A 21983-nucleotide genomic window follows, 5' to 3' on the forward strand; every position below is an offset into this window, starting at 1 on the left:
GGATGGTAGCCATTTGGGAGTCTCTTCGGGAATATTGAGGGCATGTTGTTACAATTCGGGATTAATATACTCACTGTAATCACCTGCATTCTCATATTCAGATGCTTATGGCCACTGATATCTGATTGCTATCGTTCTCGGCTTTAGGAGTGGCTGATCATGAAATGATCAAAAGGAGGGAACAATGAAGTATCAGAGAATCAACAGTTAAAAAGTTTGATCCACTTTAAAAATAATTTCCTTTAAAAAATGAATTATGTGCCTGTGTTCATGGCAGGCTGGGGGCTGGAAGGTCTCAGTGGTTGTATGAGTGGTAACGATTGCAGGTGCTCTCGCCTCACGTTGGAGCTAGCCGTATTTACTTTCCTCCTTGTCCTTGGATCAAGCTGTTTCGAATTATCTTCTCCCAGTCCTTGGATGGGGCTGTTTTCTTTTAATTAATGGAATATTGTTTACCACACTGCTTAGCTGCTAATGGCTTATGTGAACAGTACAAGATGTAGTAACAATTAGTCACAAGGTTGAGAAATATGTGCATTAGTTATGCCCATAAGGGCGATAAAGAATACTACTTCCATGCTATGTTTAGAGATCTATTGAAAGTCCACCATGAGGAAGCCGGAGTGCTACTCTGGTGTCGACTTCAGATCTCTTGGCTGGATGAGCTGACATAAAGTGTGTGTTGAAAATGAAACTTTTGTGTGGTCCGGAACTTTGAGTCAACACAGGAATGTTTTGACACATATCAGTACATGCAACATTTTTAGACATTCTGCAAATGATTGGCTATGTAGAAACAGGTAGGGTAGTCTGGCAATGCTGAAGTAATTACAACAACATAAAGCTCAGTTAAAGTATCTCTTAATTGGACATGAGTTGATGTCGTCGACAAAATAACTATTTTGCACAGTCTGAATAACACAAATTGGAGTTGTAGTGGACAGCGAAGAAGGATGATGGCATCAGCTTGTATAAGGGGGCATAGCTCCAAATTGAGGCGTCATAGATTTAAGACAGATGTCAGAGGCAGGTTCTTTACTCAGACAGTGATAAGGGCATGGAATGCCCTGCCTGCCAGTGTAGTTAACTCAGCCACATTAGGGAGATTTAAACAATCCTTGGATAAGCACATGGATGATGATGGGATCGCGTAGAGGTGTGGGGCTTAGATTAGTTCACAGGTCGGTGCAACATTGAGGGCTGAAGGGCCTGTTCTGTGCTGTATTGTTCTATGTTCTATGTAAATTGTTCCACATTATCTTCACTGGTTAAAAAACATTCCAAGCGACAAGTATCACTCAGTTTAATTTTGAGTGCAAGGAATCACTGAAAAACTCTTTCAACATTTTTAGAAGGAGAAATACATAGGGATATTTAGAATTCTTAATATATTTTTAATGTGCACCATTAGTATTCATCTCATAATGGCGTTTCTAATGGAACATGCTTACATGAAGTCACTCAGCCACACATTTAACCTTCTGGCTGACCCACCTTCTGGCTACTTTATTTTCAGCAAAGAATTCTAACAGAAAAGAATGTTCACAATATATTGTGGAGAGGTTTTCAGCTACTGATGACAATGTTTGCAGTCTAAGTTTGACTGCTTGATTCATAAACATCAAAGCAAATTATCAGTTGCTATATTTTGATGTTAGCCTGACTTCTTGCAGATTTCTGACAAAGTCTGCCACCTTAGGAAGCTCCATGAAATGCAGTGAGGCACCACCCTCTCATGATTGCTAAAATTATCTCACAAACATTTGAAGATGGAGTGAAGCACTTGTGTTATTTATACAAATACTCCTTCACCAATTCTGAAAAAAACTTCTGATATGGATTCAAAGGGAGCAATCTGCAGTTAGAATAAAGCACAAATGCTGTTTTTGAAACAGTCGGGAATGCTCTGGAGAGTATCACAGTATGTTTTCATATAATGTTGAAGTGTATATCGTACAAAGTGTGCTTGAAAACTCAGTAAATGAAATACATATCGATTTGACCTAAAAAGTAATCTGTTTTACTGACTGCCACCAACACTTGCAATAAAGAAAAATCATGTAACACAGTTTTTCAGATAATATGACCATACATCACAGACACTTACGCAAGTACTCGAGTGATCTATCATTTGATACTGCAACTGCTTAGGTGCAAAATTTTATAAATTTACTTCAACTGTAACTTTTCAGCAATATTCTTTTTCTTCAGCTGAGCAATATTCATAAATCAAGCAAACAAACTGACCACACACACAGTGTCTCTCAGCCTAACCATCATCTCAAAGGTGGAATTCCATCTGCTAGATACTCTAAGCTGATTACTTAAATGAGCACAATCTTGCCTTTAGCTCGGAGATCTACTAAAATGATTTAACACTGAATTAGCGTCAGCTGGTGTGCAGAAAGCAATGCTTAAATCACAATCAATTCATCATAACCTTTTACAAGAAGAAGGAATGGTGAATGGAAACCGGAAGTTGGAACCATAAATCTGTCAGCTGTGTGCACGAAATACCATAGCAGTATTTGTCAGCCATCAAAAACAAAATTATGAAAATTCACTTTAATGAAAGCAATCTCTGTCTATCCAGTCTGTCTGTTCATAACTAAAACGCTCCAGCTAAGGCAACATCCTGGTAAATCTCCTCTGTAAACCTCCAGTGCAATCACAACCCTCCTATAATGGGCACTGCACACAGTATTGAAAACTGTGGCACTGGAAAAGCATATCAGGCCAGGCAGTATCTGAGGAGCAGGAGAATCCACGTTTTCATCAGGAATGAAGGGCTGATGCCTGAAACGTTGATGCTCCAGCTCCTAGGATGTTGCCTGATCCGCTGTGCTTTTCCAGCGCCATACTTTTCAATTCTGATCTCCAGCATGTGCAGTCCTCACTTTCTCCTAGTTGCGGCACACAGTATACAAGCTGTTGCCTAACAAACACTTTACGCAGTTCCAACATATCTTTCCTGATCTTAACATCTATGTCTCGGCTAATAAAAGCAAGCGCCTCACATGCCTTCTTAACCATAACATTGGAAATCCTCTGCAGTTATCACAGACGGACCTGTCATTCTTCTTTCAAGATGACAACATCACCAAAATATTGTAATGAAGTTGAAGGCATTTCCTGTACCTTTAAGAGAGAAAGAATGCTGTTCTGAACTGAGAGCTTGCAAACATCTGTGTATGTGACTAGATGGCAGTCCCAGAGGGAACTAGAAAATTGAAAATATGTAACATTTGGCTGTGAAATTGATACATGAGTTTTAGTTGCTATTTTGATAACAATTCGAATTTAACCAGTTTAAGTTATGCCCTAGGATAATAGAACCCAATTTATTGTTTTGCCAACATCCAACCAATGAGACGATCCATGTTGGGGGTATAAGAATGCGGACATTTTGAAAATTGATCAGAGACCAACTGATCAGAGAGAAATCCCTGGAGAGCTAAATGCCATCTTAACATCTTGCTCTCAGAGAAACTAGAAAATACTCTCTATCACAGGTACTTTTTAAATGTGAAACACACTTGCAGTAAAAAGAAAGAAGACAACCCAGGGAGATCTTCAGCTAGAAGACTGAAGACACAGAACAAGTTAGAGACTGCATGGTTTTGAAATTAAGTTGATATCGTTTTATTAAGTTGCAGGCAGAGAGGGGGGCTTAGAGTAGTGAATCATTGTTGTTTAGCATTCACTTTTAGAGTTAGAAAATAAATGCATGCTATTTTCTTGAAATAATGGAATTTGGGAGTTCTCTGTCATTCAGATTTTAAGAGATTATGAGGCGAGGCGAGCTTTTCTGGGTGTTTGGTTTAATTAACAAAGGGGTTCACCTCAGTGTCGTAACTATATCTTGGTACGGTCTCCACCTTCAAGATAAAGTAAATAAGGTAAAGAATCTAGCTAACAGTGTTTCTCCATCACATTTTAGTGTTTCAGCTTCATCTACTACTGAATCCTCACTGTTCTTTCCATGTCAAATCATCCTTTTCAGCTCACAACAGTTTGGATTTGCACCAAGATGGCAGTCGGCATTCTACAGGATCAAGTCAAAGCAAACACATTGAAGGCAGAGTTTCTGTTAAGGAGATCTTACATGTGCTCATTCCAGTAGGTGCTCATTCCCTCTTTGTCCTTTATGAGCACCTCTCCATTCTTGGTCAACAGTAGATTGTGTCCTTGAGTGCAAAAACTTGTAGGTGGTCTTAAACATGCGAGAAAAAACATTTCACATCTTGAAGTACTTGCACATCTGCTGTCAACAAAGACTAACAGAAGGTCCAAAGATTAGTTGCCTTCATACAGCACAGGCAGGCACATAAAATAATTGAAGTTTACAATTTCCATTCAAATGCTAACGTTTCAATGATTCTAACACCAAATATGCAAAACGTCCTACCATAAGGGGCATGTCATAATATGATTGCTGGTAACATTTTCTACTTTTGAAAATCTTTCACCAATTTGATTTCTATTTGATCATCAGCACATCAGCCATCACTGAATCTCTACAGCTTATTACTACAGAGATCCTGTCTCGTCAAAATTGAGCCATTCTCCCATCCCAACATGGCTTCATCTCTTCATTTCAACTCAGCCTTTCTCTGGAACCCCATATGCTTTCGCACCTTTTCTTTCTTGCCTCTCAGTTTTACTTCGTCCATTTCTTTGGTTTGGTATGGTCCCAATGCCAACCAACTCCTCACTCACAATCAAGATACATTTTGCCATTGGATACTGTCAACATCCAAGAAATTCTGTGCTGCAGAAAAAACAATGAAGCAGCAGTACAGGATAATTCAAATTGCCAAAATTCAGACACACAGTCTGTTCAGATACAAATTGATAGCTCCATTCCAGCGTAATCCCGCGTTGTAAGAAAATTGCGTAATAGTAGCACCATTTAAACCAACGGGATCGGAATTTTCGCCAATGCAGGTAAGGAAAGTTCACATTCTATAAATAATGAATTCTTCAATCACGTTATCGCCAATTCACGTCAAAGAAATGTGTGTTATGGCAAAACAGAGGGTTAGATAGGGTGGACAGGGAGAGCCTTTTTCCAAGTATGGGGACAGCAAACGCGAGGGGACACAAGTAGGAGATAGGTATAAGACAGATGTCAGAGGTAGTTTCTTTACTCAGAGAGTAGTAAGGGTATGGAATGCTTTGCCTGCAAAAGTCGTAGATTCGCCAAGTTTAAGTGCATTTAAGTAGTCAATGGACAGGCATATGGACATACATGGAGTAGTGTAGGTGGGATGGGCTTCAGATTAGTATGACAGGGCAGCGCAAAATTGAGGGCCGAAGGGCCTGTACTGCACTGTAATGTTCTATGTTCTATGTAAAGTAAGGACTGATGAATCGCTTATGCCCGAAACATCGATTCTCCCACTCCTCGGATTCTGCCTGATCTGCTGTGCTTTTCCAACACCACACTCTCGACTGTGGTGTCATTATGGTTTGATGCTGATCATTTCATATTAATTTTTTTTTTATTTCATTTGTAGGATGAACATGGTACTGGCAATGTAAGCACTTGTTGCTCATTCTCAATTTCCCTCAACAAGGTTCACTTCAGTTTCTGGTCAACAGTAAACTCCAGAATGTCGATGGATGCAGCCATAGGAATGCTGTTGATCGCCAGGGTGAGATGGTTAGATAATGAATTGGATGCGGTCTTTGCCTGACACGTGTATGGCAAACATGTTATTCTACACCTAGCAAGCGTGAAGATTGTCCAGGTCTTGCTACAGGCCAGCACAGGCTGGTTCCATATCCGAGGATACAGAACGCAACACAACCATCAGTAAACATCCTTATTTCTGACTTTATGATGGAGACCTGGTCATTGATAGTCACCTTTGAGTGTCAAATCTCGTGGAGTACCCAAAGGAGTTAATGTTGCTCTGTTCTGGAATGAAGACGATTTCTAAACATTTACTCTTTCATGGATGTGGACGTTGTCAAGGCCAGCATTTAGTGTCCATCCACAACTACCTTTACATCAGTAAAGAGTGGACCACATTATTGGGATTCTACAGTCAGAAGTAGGCCAGATTAGGTAAGGACAGCAAATTGATTTCCATAAATGACATTAGTGAACCAGGAGGGTTATTTAGAAAAATCAGTGATAGTTTCATAATCATCACTGCAGAGATTATCTTTCAATTCCATTTCTTATTAATTGAATTTAAGTACCACCAACTGCCCTTGTGAGAATTAAACCTGTTTCTTCAGAGTATTAATCTGGGTCTCTGAATTACTGATAATATTACTGTGATACCAGCATTTCCCCAAAACAATCTTCAAGAACCATGACTATCTTCTTTTGTATAAAGTATACCTTCCAATAATGAGGAAATTCTCACACTGTGTCCCCATTATCAACACCTCAATTCCCAATAACTTAAACCTTATAAGAGCTAATTGATGCCACAATCAATCAAAATGTTATTGCCTTGCCGTCAAGGACAGGAATTCATCAGCTCTGCAATGCAGCATTTTTATCCATGTTTGGACCAAGTGTATTGGAAAACAATAATGAATTCACAAATTGGTGTGAGTACTTCTGACAATTTGTTGAGACGTGTTGATAACAGACAATAGATAATAGGTGCAGGAGTAGGCCATTCTGCCCTTTGAGCCAGCACCATTCATTGTGATCATGGCTGATCATCCTCAATCAGTATCCTGTTCCTACCTTATCCCCATAACCCTAGATTCCACTATCCTTAAGAGCTCTATCCAATTCTTTCTTGAAAGTATCCAGAGACTTGGCCTCCACAGCCTTCTGGAGCAGAGCATTCCATACACCCACCACTCTCTGGGTGAAGAAGTTTCTCCTCAACTCATATTCTTCCAATTGGTTAGCTGCAATTATCACATCCATCTTTCACTGCACAGTGCGAGGATGAGGGAACATGGAAGAAAGTCATCAGCATTCTTTATCATGTAATGTCACTCTCACAGTTCCACCTCCAATAATTGACTTGTGTTTTCAAGCTAACAACAAAAATGATTGGCAGGCTGAATAACTGGATAAACAAAGACATGCCCTGTCTCGTGAACAGATCTGACTTACACCAGATAATATCAATGGAAAGACCTCAAATAATCCTTGCAATTTGGGCCTGTTCTTTGCTTATGTCCATGACTGATACAAGGAAATTAATCATGAGAAACCATCCTCACTATTTGAACTTCAATTTTTAAAAAAAGGACTGGTACTAATGATTACCTTACAAAGAATGCATCATCATAAAGTTGACAATGACTTCAATGTTCAATATGATTTTGATAACTGACCTAATGGACATTGATAAAATAGATAGAAGAAACAGAATTCCATTAAGAGGAGGATGTGACTATTGGCAGACGGCCAGATTTCTAAAATCAATACATTCAAAGACAACAAAGCCACTCGGCCCCTTCAGCCTGTTTTTCAATCCAATCGTGACTGATATGATGAATCTACAGTCCACTCACCCTTAAAAATGTTTCACCCACTCAGTTATCAAGAATTGATCTACCTATCTTCAAAAATGTTCAAAGATTCTTCTTTCACTGCCTTCTGAGGAATAGTTACAAAGGCTAACAGCCCTCAAACATAATAAATTCTCCTTACCTCTGTCTCAATCAACAATCAGTCAACTCAAGAGGAAGCAATGGCCTGGTGGTATAATTACTAGACTCCTAATCCAGAGACCCATAATCTGAGGTCAAATCCTGCCACAGCAGATTTTTATTAAATTCACTCATGAGCTGTAGGCATTCCTGGCTGGCTAACATTTGTTGCAAATCCCTAGTTGCCCTTGAGGAGGTGATAATGAGCTGTCTTCTTAAACCTCTGCAGTCCATGCACTGTAGGTTGACCCATAATGCCCTGTTAGGGAATACCAGGACTTTGACCCATCAATACTGAAGGAATGGTAATATATTTCCAAGTCTGGATTGTGAATGATATGATGGGGACCTTGCAGGTGGTGGTATTCCCACATATCTGCTGTCCCTGTTCTTCTGGATAGAAGGGGAAGGTCCTGTCTCAGGATCTTTGGTGAATTTCTGCAATGCAACTTGCAGATAGTACACACAATGGATACTGAGCATTGGTGATAGAAAGAATGAATGCTTGTGGATGCAGTGCCAATCAAGTGGGCTGCTTTGTTCTGGTTGTTGTTGGAGCTGCATCCATTCAGGCAAGTGGGGAAAATTCCAGCATGCTTCTGACTTGTGCCTTGTGAATAGGCTTTAGCAAGTTATTTGCTGAAGTATTACAGCCTCGGACCTCCTCTTGTAGCCACTGCCTTGATATGGTGAGTCCACTTGAATTTCTGGTCAATGGTCATATCTAGGATTTTGAGATGGGGGATTCAGTGACACTAATGCCATTGAATGTCACAGAACATAGATTATCTCCTATTCCAGTTGGTCACTGCATGAACATCACTCACCATTTTGCAGCCCAAGTCCTTGTTGCATTTAAACATGGACTGCTCCAGTAACTCAGGAGTCTTAAATGGTGCTCAATATTTTGCGATGATGGAGTGTGAATCCAATGAAAGTCTGAAAATAAGAGTCCCATGATGACCATGAAAGCACTTCAATTACCATGAAAAACACATCGTGTTCTGAAAATGTTCTTATCTGGTTTGGCCAACTCAAGACCTACAGTAATATCAAAATTTAACTGCCCTCATGACAATTCGGGATGAGTAATAAATGCTGGCCCAACCTGTGACACTCACATCCTGTGAATAAATAAAAATAAAGTTAAATAAAATAGCCCAGAGCTTCAAACACTCTCATTCCAACTCCATCACATCTGGCGACCCACAGGAAGAGAAACCCAACATTCTGCCGCAGGGGATGTTGAGTGTTCTACTCATTCTAGATTCTCAGAGAAAAAAGATCAAGACTCCCCAGGATCTTTTATGATTCAATCAACTCACTTCTTACTCTTCAAAACTCTACGTGATACAAGCCTCGTCCATACAACCTTTTCTCCACAGACAACTCACCCATTCCAATCATTATACAGTAAACCTCCTCTGAAATACATCAAGCAGTACATTAAGCCTTAAGACCACTTTTGTTCACAGTACCCCAGATGTGGTCTTGCTGGTGCGTACTATAATTCAAGCATAATATATCCTGACTTTTCTATTCAACTCCTTTTTGCAATAAATGATGACATTCCATGACCTTTCCTTGCAACTTGTTTCAATGGCATATGAATTTCTTACAATTCATGCACTCAAGCACCTCAGAGCTCTATGAGGTCTGCAATAAGTCCAGAATAATTGGGAACTCACCATTATAACATTGGACAGCTCTGTAATGTTGCTGGCACTGTTAAGCAACAAAGGTACTGAATATTTGGCCACCTCAATGAAATATATCAGTTTAACATGATTTTTCCTGTGCTAGAGAAAATATGAAGGAAAATCATTGTCCCATGATTCAAGCAGGAAAGTGTAATTTTGGTCGGACATTTGGTGAGAAAATCATTAGTCTTTACTAGTAAATCTCTGCACAATTGAACAGTTTATCAACATTAAATGTTCAACCTCACACAAAGAATAACCTCTTTGGTGACCTACTGGGAAACACATGGACATGTTGGCTCCAGAGGCAAATAGCACATTTTCACAATAAAAAGTACATCTGTTGCCCAACGTTCTCGCTCAGCTAACTTACCTCTTTGTGCAGCAGTTTTCCATCAACCAAGTTCAGCTACTTTGGTGACACAAGTTCAGGGAAATGAATGAAAATAAATTGGAAGACGTGAGAAAAATATATTTTGTTATTCCCCAGCATATCCCCAGCTGAATTAACATCAATTTACATTTTTCGAGCACCACTGATACTTCAGTTTTGTGCTATCCTAAAACAACTAACTTACAAGCTTGAGCATTTGTACCTGATGAAACAAATTGTACATAAAGCCAGAGCACTGGTCACATTAAGCAAAAAAGATGCTTAGTGCCAACATTTGAGGAGATCACAAAGATTCCAAAACACAACTGAAATGGTTACTTGGCAATCTTTCAATTTAGTCAAAAAAAAACACTTGCCCAAAGAGTTCAACACATTTTTTGACAACATGTTTAGGCAGTCTCTGCTTTGAGCACAATCTGGAAATTGCTCCAACAATGTGCTCAAAATTGCATTCCTGGGTTCAATTTTGTCAGAAATTTAAATGCATGTGCATAGCCACAATTTTGCAATCTTTCATGAACTCACACAATCCAGGATGAGAATGGATTGTTTCTTTCCCTGTTCATTATTTGGTATTTATTGATAAATTTAAGAGCAGCAAAGTGATACAGCTTTATTCACACAACTGCAAATAATTAAACACTGCATTAAATTGTACAATTCTCTGTACTTTATTGATTGAAATGTCGCAGATTTGTCACAACCAAACATTTTTATGTCCAGGTACTTATTGCAGTTGCTTCATATGATGAAACTGAAGACTAGACAAAATATTTATAAAGTATTCTTGTCCAGGCTTCCCACGAGCATTAAAATCACGATTTTCTCTCAAAAACATATTCGCCAGGATATCTCCCTTCACAAAACATTGTTTGCCTTCCCCACAACAGGTTTCTAAGCAAAACTGGAAAACTGAACAAAACTGAAATAAGCAAATATGGTGACATGTACTTCAAATACAAAACAACCCTGTTCTGTTAACTTCTTCAACAAATCCTTCATCCTTATTAAATAAAGTAGCAATTATGACATGACTCATGTTTGACTGCGTGATTTTGTGTTATCTGACATCCGTTAGCAGTGGTATCAAACTGCCACAACAGGAAATATGCTTATTTTTATTGGCAATCAAAATATTATTATGCAACCATTAAGAAATGGAATGAAGTTGCAAGTAAAATCATTAAGTGCAAAAATCGATTCTGGTAACTAAACAGAGGAACTCCATCCAGTTCATGCAACTTTCTTCACAAACAATGTTTGCCTTCACATATCAGTTCAATAATCTTCTTCAAGTACAGATGAACAGACAGAGAACAATACAAACCAGCAAAACAGCAAAGATTTACTTAAAACCTATCTGTAATTCCACATTCACCAATGTTAAACACAGCACTTCTGAAGCATTCAACACAAAATGCTGAATAAGGAGTTAAAATATATCCCATAAAACAGTCATTTAAAACTGCCAGAACACAACTGCAGGGGTCCAAAAACAATTTCATTTGGAGCTTCAGTCTAAAATGTGTTTGTTATTAACAGAATAATGGATTATTACAAATGATTGTAACACATTAATTTAATTACTATATTCAGATGGTATCACAAATTTTCAGAGTCAAACTGACACAGTAATTTGAATTAGAATTTAAATTAAAGTTCTAAAAATCACTACCTGATTTACATGATAATTCATAAGACAAGCAATGTCACGGCCTTTTTTTCCCCCTGCAGCTGACTTGGAAGTGCTCTAAGCCTTATATTTTTAATTTCCATGATACAAGATTGCCACATTCTTCTGACATGTTTTTTGAATAACAACCTGCAAGTGATTAGTGAAGAAAATCTACGTTCAGCACACTCCAGAGAACCCATGGCAAGGTGTGAGTTACATAGAAATCACGTCACTGTTCACAGGAACCCTGAGTGAAACTCAATTGTTCTATTGCCATCTACTGTTACATTATTTCCCCTGTAATCTCACTCTCTGGTCCATTTACCATCAAATCATTACTTAATTGCTTAAAAATATCGAGGGGAAGAAAATAGGCTTAAGCAGCTATTAAATCTAATCTGGTCCACGCGTATCACTTGAGGATTAGCAGAACATAAATTCTCGCTGAACATTGTTAGTGTTCCAGAACACAAATAATTAAGTACATGCTTCAGCCTGTCCACTTTCTTTGAATTGACTTACCATTGACATTGATTGTATCATGGCGATTATGTGATTCCCTAACCCCAGAGGACAGCTTTAAATGGATAAATCCGTAAGAAAAGATCAGCTACACTGTCGAGTTCAGAGATGTGTTCATATTCTTACAAATCCTTACAAGTGTAGGTTCAAAGTTGTGCTCATCCTTCAATTGCACGGAGTGAATCTTAAATCAACTCTGTAACTCGAGGACCATTTCAATGCAGCAAGAAACCTCAGTTTGAGCCTGGAATTCAGTTCAACACTCAATCCAAGACAAGATTTGCAGCTTTCACCCAACACTGGTTCAGTCCAAACTTGCCATCGCCTACAGCCTTACTTCTGAGACCAAATTCTTCAGCCTCATAACCTCATGCTCTTAACTCCCTCGTACCAAGCTGCATATCACATCCCAGCAAGATTGCAACCAACTGTGATTGCCCTCTGTGCATAGCCTCTGACCTGGATGGATTCTGGCATCAAACCTTGCTCAAATTTCATGACTTTTAACTCGGAGGTGTATCATCAACATGGTTGAATAGAGTTATGGAGAGACATTTAGTCCTACAGCATGGAGACAGGCCCTTTGACCCAAACTGGTTCATGCCAACCAAAACGCCCACCCATGTTAACTCCATTTCCCTGCACTTGGCCCATGTCCTTCTAATCCTCTCTTGTCCATGTATTTGTCCAAATGCCTTATAAATGTTGTTAATGTACCCGCCTCAGCCACGTCCACTGGCAGTTCATTCCATATGCATATCACCCTCTGTAAAAAAGTTGCCCCTCAGGTTCCCTTTTATTCTTTCCCCTCTATTCCCAAAAGTAGACCACTAAGGATAACTGTCAGCAAATTCAACCCTGAAACATGGCACTGGCCCTGAAATTTAATAATATGCTATTTGTAATTGATTTCATACAGTATGAATTAAATTTTATCCAAAATGGAAGGAATGAAATACAGTTGTCACAACACATATTTCACATATCACTGCAGATAGACAAAGAGAAAGCAATTCCTGTATACTCTAAAGACAATTGCACCACTCTGTGGTACAATACAGAGCTTACTGTAAATTAGAATCTGTGTCATTGAACTGTAATAACTCCCTATTCTAAAGGGTTATCTATTCGAAGTACAGCCAACTTTAGTGTTAATTTATAATTCCTGCTATTTGTTTTCCACTTTTCTCTTCTCACCTGAAAAAATGTTAGAGATAGGTCATTGACAGGATAGCCCTTCAAAACATAAAACTATAAGACACAGGAGCAGAAATCAGACCATTCAGCACATCAAGTCTGCTCTGCCATTCAATCACGGCTGATAAGCTTCTCAACCCCATTCTCCAGTTTTCTCCCCATAACCCTTGATCCCCTGGACAATCAAGAATCTATGGCCATCTTAAATATACTCAGTGACCTGGCACCCACAGCTTTCTATGGCAGTGAATTCCATAGATTCACCACACTCTGGCTGAAGATGTTTTTCCTCATCTCCAGGCTAAAAGGTCTTCCTTTACTCTAAAGATGTGCCCTCGAGTCCTAATCTCTCCTATCAATGGAAACATCTTCATAACATCCACTCTGTCCAGGCCATTCAGTATTCTGTAAGTTTCAATTAGATCCCCCCTCATCCTTCTGAACTTCATAGAGTATAGTCCCCAAGTTCTCACATGTTCAGCTTTTCATGCCTGGGTCCATTCTCGTGAACATCCTCCAAACCCGTTCGAGGGCCAGTACATCCTTCCTGAGATATGCGGCCCAAAACTGCGCACAATACTCCAAATCTGGTTTGACCAGAGACTTTTAAAGCTTCAGAGATACATTTCTGCTTTCATATTGAAGTCCTCTCAAAATAAATGCCAACATTGCATTTGCCTTCCTAACTACTGACTCAACATGCAAATTTATCTTGTGAGAATCCGAGACTAGAACTCCCAAGTCTCTACACTTCAGAATTTTCACCCCATTTAGAAAAGAGTCCATGCTTCTATTCTTCGAAGTGCATGACCTCACACTTTCCCAAGATGTACTCCGTCTACCAGTTCTTTGCCCACTCTCATAACCTGTCCAAATCGTTCTGCAGTCTCCCTACCTCCTCAATGTCACCTGCCCCTCTACCTATCTTTGTATCATCTGCAAACTCAGCCAGATTGCCTTCAGTTCCTTCTCATAGATTATTAATTTATAAAGTGAAAAGGTATGGTCCCAATACTGAGCCATGCGGAACACCACTTGTCACTGACTGCCATCCTGAGAAAGACCTTGGATCCCCACTCTCTGATTTCTGAGAGACAGCCAATCTTCTATGCATGCTTGCACCTTGCCTCTGACACCAGGGGCCCTTATCTTACTCAGTAGCCTCCAGTGCAGCATCTTGTCAAAGGCCTTCTTGCAGTCCAGGTAGACAACACCCATTGGCTCTCTTTGGTCTTACATGCTCGTTACCTTGGCAAAACAGTCTAGCATATTTGTCAGACATGACCTCCCCTTGATGAAACCATGCTGAGTTTTCCCTATTTTACCATACACTTGCAAATATTCAGAAATCTCATCCTTCACAATGGATTCCAAAATCTTAAAGGAGAAAGTGAGGACTGCAGATGCTGGAGATCAGAGCTGAAAATGTGTTGCTGGAAAAGTGCAGCAGGTCAGGCAGCATCCAAGGAACAGGAGAATCGACGTTTCGGGCATTAGCCCTTCTTCAGGAATGAGGAAAGTGTGTCCAGCAGGCTAAGATAAAAGGTAGGGAGGAGGGACTTGGGGGAGGGGCGTTGGAAATGAGATAGGTGGAAGGAGGTCAAGGTGAGGGTGACAGGCCGGAGTGGGGTGGGGGCGGAGAGGTCAGGAAGAAGATTGCAGGTTGGGAAGGCGGTGCTGAGTTTGAGGGATTTGACTGAGACAAGGTGGGGGGAGGGGAAATGAGGAAACTGGAGAAATCTGAGTTCATCCCTTGTGGTTGGAGGGTTCCTAGGCGGAAGATGAGGTGCTCTTCCTCCAACCGTCGTGTTGCCCCCACCCCACTCCGGCCTATCACCCTCACCTTGACCTCCTTCCACCTATCGCATTTCCAACGCCCCTTCCCCAAGTCCCTCCTCCCTACCTTTTATCTTAGCCTGCTGGACACACTTTCCTCATTTCTGAAGAAGGGCTTATTCCCGAAACGTTGATTCTCCTGTTCCTCCCTGACCTGCTGCACTTTTCCAGCAACACATTTTCAATTCCAAAATCTTACCCATGACTGAGGTTCGGCTGATGGGCGTGTAATTTTCTATCTTTTGTCTTACTCCCTTTTTAACAGGGTGTCATGTTCGCGATTTTCCAGTTCTCTGGGACCCTCCTAGACTCCAGCAATTCCTGAAAGATCGCCACTAACACCTCCACCTTCTCTTCGACTATCTACTTTGGAACTGTGCCGTGTTGTCCATCTGGTCGAGGTTATTTATCCATCTTCAGGCCATTCAGTTTTTCTAGCACCTTATCCTTGGCGATGGCGACCATAGTCAGCTCTGCTCCCTCACTCTCCTGAATTTTTAAGATATTACTCATGTCTTCCACCATGAAGACTGGCGTGAAGTAATTATTCAGTTAATCCACCAATTCTTTGTTCCCCAATACTATCTCTCCAGCGGCCCAATGTCCACTTTTGCTTCTCTTTTGCCTTTTATATATCTAAAGAGACTCTTACAGTCTTCCTTTATATTACCAACTAGTGTACCCTCATATTTAATCTTCTCCCTCCTTATTTCATTTTTTTATTGCCCTCTGGTGGTCATTATAAGCTTCCCAATCCTCTGGTTTCCCACTGCTCTTTGCCACATTATATGCTTTCTCGTTTGCTTTTTTGCTATTCCTGTCAGCCATAGTTGCCTCATCCTCCCTGTACCATGCTTCTTTCTTCTAGGGATGAATTTTTGCTGTGTCTCCTGATGTAATCCCAGAAACTCCTGCCATTACTGTTCCACTGTCTTTCTTGCTGGGCTCCTCTCTCAGTCAATTCTGCCCAGCTCCTCCCTTATGCCTCATCTATTCAATTCTAATAGTGTTACCTCGAATTCCTTCTGATGCCTCTCATATTGCTGTAGCTATTTGTACCAAAAGTAATAACAGCACTACAAGTCATGTTTATGTGATACCTTGTTAGCTTGAACAAATTTTACACGTGGTTCTCCCCATTCTTTACTCAGCAGTCTTCGAAACTGACGGCATCTTGGGATGACAGTGCAGGCTGCATTTCCCAAATCTGGATAAATCACAACGAGCTCCCCTCTAAAAATAAACAAAATATTTTAATAATTGCCAACAGAAGGGAAAGTGCAGAATTTTAAAATTCTCGAAAGGTTTTATTTCAAATGATGAAAAAATCCCAACTTCTATTTTAATAAACTCTCCTGTCACAGAGATTCTCCAATATCTGAGGAAGGGTCACTGGACCTGTAAGGTTCGTTCTGATTTCTCTCCACAGATAATGCCAGACCTGCTGACCTGTCACAGCAATTTCTGTTTTTTCCATGTGATAACTTTGTTCATTATAACCACCAAACAGTGGAAATGGGTTCCTACCTCTAGGCCAGTAGGGCCAGGTTCATGATTTATCTGCCCCAGAGGTTTGCCATAACAGTACCAAACTAAATGTGGAACACTAGGAACAACACAAATCGAATTTGGTCTTTAGCAAGTGAAAATGTAAAACACCTTGCCAAGGGTTCCAATGTTCCTGCTCAGATCATCAAAAGCATGACAAAAATTGCCCTTGACTGTGTTAAGTTCAAAGCTCACATCAAGATTTAAGTATATTGTCTCATTGAATATTCTTGTTTAATACCTTCAAAAGAATTCCAATATTCAAACCTCTGTCTGTTGCCTGTGTCCGAAGTAGCAGGGTTTCAAACAGCCCTGTTTTTTGTCTCTGACCAGACCCTGGTTTGGCAACATTTCCATTTGAACATTCACAGCCTTTTATTTTCAAATCAAAAAGCTGTCCCCTGCTGCACTGAGGTCTCTGAGATTGTCTCATGCTCGTCTCTTAAGTATTACCCAAAAGACTTAGCGCCGCCAAAGTCACAATCTCTGGAATTCCCTCCCTACATCTCACCAGGCCTTTTGCTCCTTCTTCCTTCATAACGTCCCTCAAAAATCTAACTCTTCAGTAAAGATTTAAATCAATTGGTCACATATACCCTTATGTCACACTGTCAAATCTTGCCTTATAATATTCCTGTGAAGTGCCTTGGATAGTTTTAACACATTAAAGGCACATTATACATGCAACGCACTGGTGTTTCACAATGTTTTGCTGTCAAAACTATTGAACTTCTGGAAAAGTCATCTTCGATCCCATCAATTTATTTAAGTTATTTAAGTGAAAGTTAAAGAACCACAGTATTGCTTGCAGAAGAATGGGGAACTCTTCTCATGGACTGACGAGCTTCTTATCCTCTGACAATAATATCAAATGGGAAATCACCAGTCTTTCATCTCCTTCTGGCTTGTGAATTATATTGCTGTCTCAAAGAGATGCATATACACATTATGTTACATGTAACATGTTCTATTTATACAATGTTTTTACTTGTTACACAAGATGCCATTACAGGGCAAGGACGAAACATGTGATGGCTGTATCTGATACTTAAGAACAACTGCACACTGTAATTACAGGACAGAAAAGAATGGTGAGATGGTGACAGAGTGAAATAGCAAAATCTTTGTTGTTATTAGGAGCCATATCTATATTTAGTTAATTCTTTATCAGTGGACCAAACTCTATTGATCCTTGAAAGCCACTCCAGAGAAACAAAAAGATATTGTTTTGAATTAAACATGGAGGCAGAACCCAAAGTCAAGGTTCAGGTTTTACCGAGAGTGGAAATATGGAACTAATCAATCATTTATTACATCGAATTCAGAGTCTCAAAAACGTTCAACTGCAAACAAAAATCTCCTTTGTCTTAGTTATAGCAAATGCCAGAGGTGCAATTGAGAATGAAAAAATACAAAGCACATCTGTACCACCCTGTGGCACAAATTAGGTACTACAGGCTCACAGTCTTTGAAACATAAACTAAATCATTGAATAGTTCGTGTTAAAGTGGACAGGACAGCATCTTCCAATGAAATGCTAAAGGAAGGACCACTATCCACTTCAAGATTTAGACTGCAAGAACACAGGAATTACCTTTGCTGATGTTGTTGTCACTGAGACAGGATGAGTTAATTAGCTCAGCATTTAATGTCATCATCACCCAGTCGTGTGCCACAATTAACAAAATAAGGGGACAGCGAGGAACATGACTGCCATGAAAGTGATAATCAGAAACCTTCAAATGAAAACATCATTGATTTCCGAAAGGCTGCTGTTAACAGTACTTCGAATGGGAGGGCTGGGAGACTTCTGGAAACAATCATTCAATACAAAATGAATATTTCCTTGGGCAAACACGGGTCAAAGAAAACATGCATGAAAATTCATGAAAAATGAACAAACCTTATGAAAAATCATATTTTGACTAAATTGCTAGATTTTTCTTTGAAGAAATAACAGTTGGTAAGGGCAATGCTATTGACATGGATGGCATGGACTTCCAGGACACATGCTCAAAGACACATATATCGATGGGTAAAGTGTTTGCTCTACAAAGGTCAGTAAAGAATCTACAAACATTGAAGAAAACTTTACTAAGATCTTAACAAGGAGGGTGGTGTTGTGTGGGGAAGTTGCTGTCGTGAACAACAATTGAAGAATTGAAGAAGGTTTTACGATTGTTCGGGATACTGAAGAAACATCTAACACAGATACTCAGGTTATGAAGAGATATGAGCTGAAAATGTGTTGCTGGAAAAGCGCAGCAGGTCAGGCAGCATCCAAGGAGCAGGAGAATCGACGTTTTGGGCATGAGCCCTTCTTCTGCTCGATTCTCCTGCTCCTTGGATGCTGCCTGACCTGCTGCGCTTTTCCAGCAACACATTTTCAGCTCTGATCTCCAGCATCTGCAGTCCTCACTTTCTCCTCTTATGAAGAGGTATGCCATGATCAGTAATGACAGTTTTTTTTAAATTCAACAGAGAGACAGTAACCATTTAAGATATAGCAAAAAAACTTGATAGCTGCTTCCAAATGAGAAATATAAAAGTAGCACGAAAGTAAGAAAGTGACATGAGATTTGAAGGTTCATGAAGAGAAAAGCACTGGGTCCTTTTTAGAGAGTCATAAAAGTCATAATTTTCTTTCTTTTGTCTCATCTACCCAAAATTAATACAATCCAAGTTCACTGATAGTTGGTGCTCAGCATTTATAAGGAATTCTACTGTCAAACACACAATTCTTTGACCTGTATTTTTCCAAAACTATAATTTCACTAAACATTAAAAGTACCAGTACAATCAGAACCATGATGCTATATCCAAATCCTTAACAGATCATTTCAAAATTATAATTTATAATTTACTTGTCTCATAGACCAACTGAAAATCAAAAGCATAAATTATGCACAATACTTAGAAATAATAACTTATCCATAACAATATGTCTTCAACAAGACTTAGAAACAGTAATCTGTTACAAAATGTACAAATCCATAGTTTTTGCACTATGACCAACAAGTATAATGATCTTGCAAGTGCAGTAATTTATGATGTCTCTGCCCCACGTGTGTTTGTGCACGTGCACGTCTTATTCACTGCAAAGTTCAGGTTCAGTCTATTCAAACAGTTCACTGCATCTCACAGAAGCCGTCCTTCTCACTCTGCAAAGAGACTTTACTTTCAATCTAATGCACTGCAGAAAAAACAATTTTTAGAGCTTTAGCTTGCCTATTATTGCCACTTTGCAGAGATTTCGGAACTAGGGGACATAGTCTGAGAATTAGGGCCAAGCTGTTCAAGAGAGATGTTAGCAAGTACTTCAACACAAAGTGTAGTAGAGGCTTGAAACTCTCTTTCACAAAGGGTAGTCGATGCTGCATCAGTTGTTACTTTTAAAACTGAGAGAGAAGACTTTTTTATTAAGGTATTAAGGGATATGGACCACAGGCAGATATTTGGAGTTAAGTTGCAGATCAGCCATGATCTCACTGAATGATGAAAAGGATGAATGGCTGACTCTTGCTCCTATATTCAATTATCACTTTATTATCCTTCGCACCACTGTTGTGTGTGCTTCAGTTAATTGCTTAACATGATGCCTACACTTCAATTATATTGTGAAGCCCTGTCTCTCATTGCTGAGTGTAGAATGACTCTGTCAGCTTCTGGTAACTGTTCTAGGATATTCCTGGATGCTGACTGTCCCAGTACATTGATATGCATAAAATGGCAAACAGGAATAAGTTGGCCGAAGAGTCAACAAGATATTTCTGCAAACTTAATAATGGTCTGCAGAAGATTACATCAGACCTCACAGAATGCCACAAAATCAGCTTCCTTGGCCTTCATGAAATCAAACAGGAGCAAAAGAACTTATCTCAATGAACACTTCTTCAATGTTAAGTGGATGATGCAGTTTCTTTACCTTATCTATTCTTCTGTAATTATCATCTGTGTATCATTCCAATTTACAATATTCATTACTGATCATTCACCAAGTGTTTCAATTGTTGAACTGTCCAGTGTGAGACAAAGATTTTTGATACGGACTCCTCACTTGATTTATTCCTGACAGGCGTTGTTTTTCCACATTCAAATAATCACAGGAATAAAGATAAATCACTCCAGGGGATACACAAACAAATGAACATCCAACTAAAAAAAAATGACAAAAGGTAGATATTGGGCTAATTGTGAACAGCACGCACTACAACGTATTAAACTTCGCTTGCTTTTCAGCCAAATCTCTAACAATGTTAAAAATGTCTCTTTCAATCAGAATATCACCAGTGTAACATGACTATGAGCTGTGTGAGTACGAATTTCAACCAACTGCTTTTCCCCAGTTGTGATTTACAATGTCTCAAAGAAGAGGGCCGAAGGGCCTGTACCACATTGTAACATTCTATGAGTGGAAGCTCATTTCATCAGCTGATCACATGCTAAGACTGGAGTTACTCAATCATACTTTTGGTCTTACTTGCCTGCAAATACTGTTGTCACTCATTTTTTCAATAATACACATAGTTTCTTCGTCATTCATCAAAGAAGCAACTCTCTGATAATAGACAATGTCCAGTCCAACCAACAGAAGAAGAATCACAGGCCACTTCATGCTGAAAAAAAAGAAAATCTATACTTATTCCTCAAGTGCCTGTCAAACATTATGCATGAAAGACTCTTTAACACATAGAAACATGAAGTCTAGACATATACAATCTGAAAGTGCAGCCCTAAATTTGACAGGAAATTACATATTCAGATCATGCTAAGAGCTTTCTTCCAGAACATACTATATTTCAGAAAGAAAAAAAAGTTTTGTCAACAGTCCCAAAAATGTTTTAGACTTTACTTTCCCTGCATTACTTTTCCAAAAATGCTTTTCTCACTTCAGACAAGTACCACTTTGTCGCAGTCCCTAATTAATAATGTGGTGATAGTTTCAAATTCTAACAACTCCCATCAATCCACCAACTTGCTTGATGTTTATTGGACAGAGCTGTGAGCCAATGTAATTGGGGGCAGGCACGTTGGCAAAGATTTGTCAGCTTCAATTTGTATCATTTGTTCCATCACTTTATAACCCAACTGATTCAAGATCTAAAGTTGAAATTGCTGGAAAAGCTCAGCAGGTCTGGTAGCACCTGTGGAGAGAAATTAGAGTTAAGGTTTTAATTTCAGTCACCCTCCTTCAAAACTGAATAGTAGAGGATCACTGGACCTGAAATACTCACGTTGATTTCTGTCCACAGATGCTGCCAGACCTGCTGAGCTTTTCTAGCAATTGCTGTTTTTATTTCTGATTTCCAGCATCTGCAGTTCATTTGGTTTTTATTTAGACTCATGATCAAGTTCAACATTTTTAGGACACAACCAGGGATCCCAATATTTCACAAAGAACATGCTGTTCTCCTGTTATCATTTTATACCCATTTTGATCCACTGTTTGTCTCTTGACTTATTCTATTACCATCAC

At 39.4% G+C, this 21983-nt stretch overlaps 1 protein-coding gene and 1 long non-coding RNA gene across 11 annotated transcripts in view; one reads left to right on the forward strand and one right to left on the reverse strand.

The window, feature by feature from the left end:
• Positions 1–21983, reverse strand: part of pebp4 (phosphatidylethanolamine binding protein 4) — a 553891-nt gene that overhangs the window by 515961 nt on the left and 15947 nt on the right. For all 10 annotated transcript variants that reach the window (XM_087984378.1, XM_087984380.1, XM_087984379.1 and 7 more), the window contains 2 exons: positions 20992–21123; positions 16060–16192 (listed from right to left, as the gene is read on the reverse strand). In XM_087984378.1, the coding sequence (XP_087840504.1) occupies positions 16060–16192; positions 20992–21122 (264 nt within the window). In that variant the 5' untranslated portion in view covers position 21123. The remainder of the gene's footprint in view (positions 1–16059; positions 16193–20991; positions 21124–21983) is intronic.
• LOC148135688 (uncharacterized) overlaps positions 1–21983 on the forward strand; it is a 246480-nt gene that overhangs the window by 55729 nt on the left and 168768 nt on the right. The gene's annotated exons all lie outside the window — the stretch shown is intronic.

The sequence above is a fragment of the Chiloscyllium plagiosum genome, unplaced genomic scaffold (assembly GCF_037043375.1).
Source record: "Chiloscyllium plagiosum isolate Xiang-an unplaced genomic scaffold, Cpla_swu_hap1 HiC_scaffold_48, whole genome shotgun sequence".
In the NCBI taxonomy this organism is placed as follows: Eukaryota; Metazoa; Chordata; class Chondrichthyes; order Orectolobiformes; family Hemiscylliidae; genus Chiloscyllium; species Chiloscyllium plagiosum.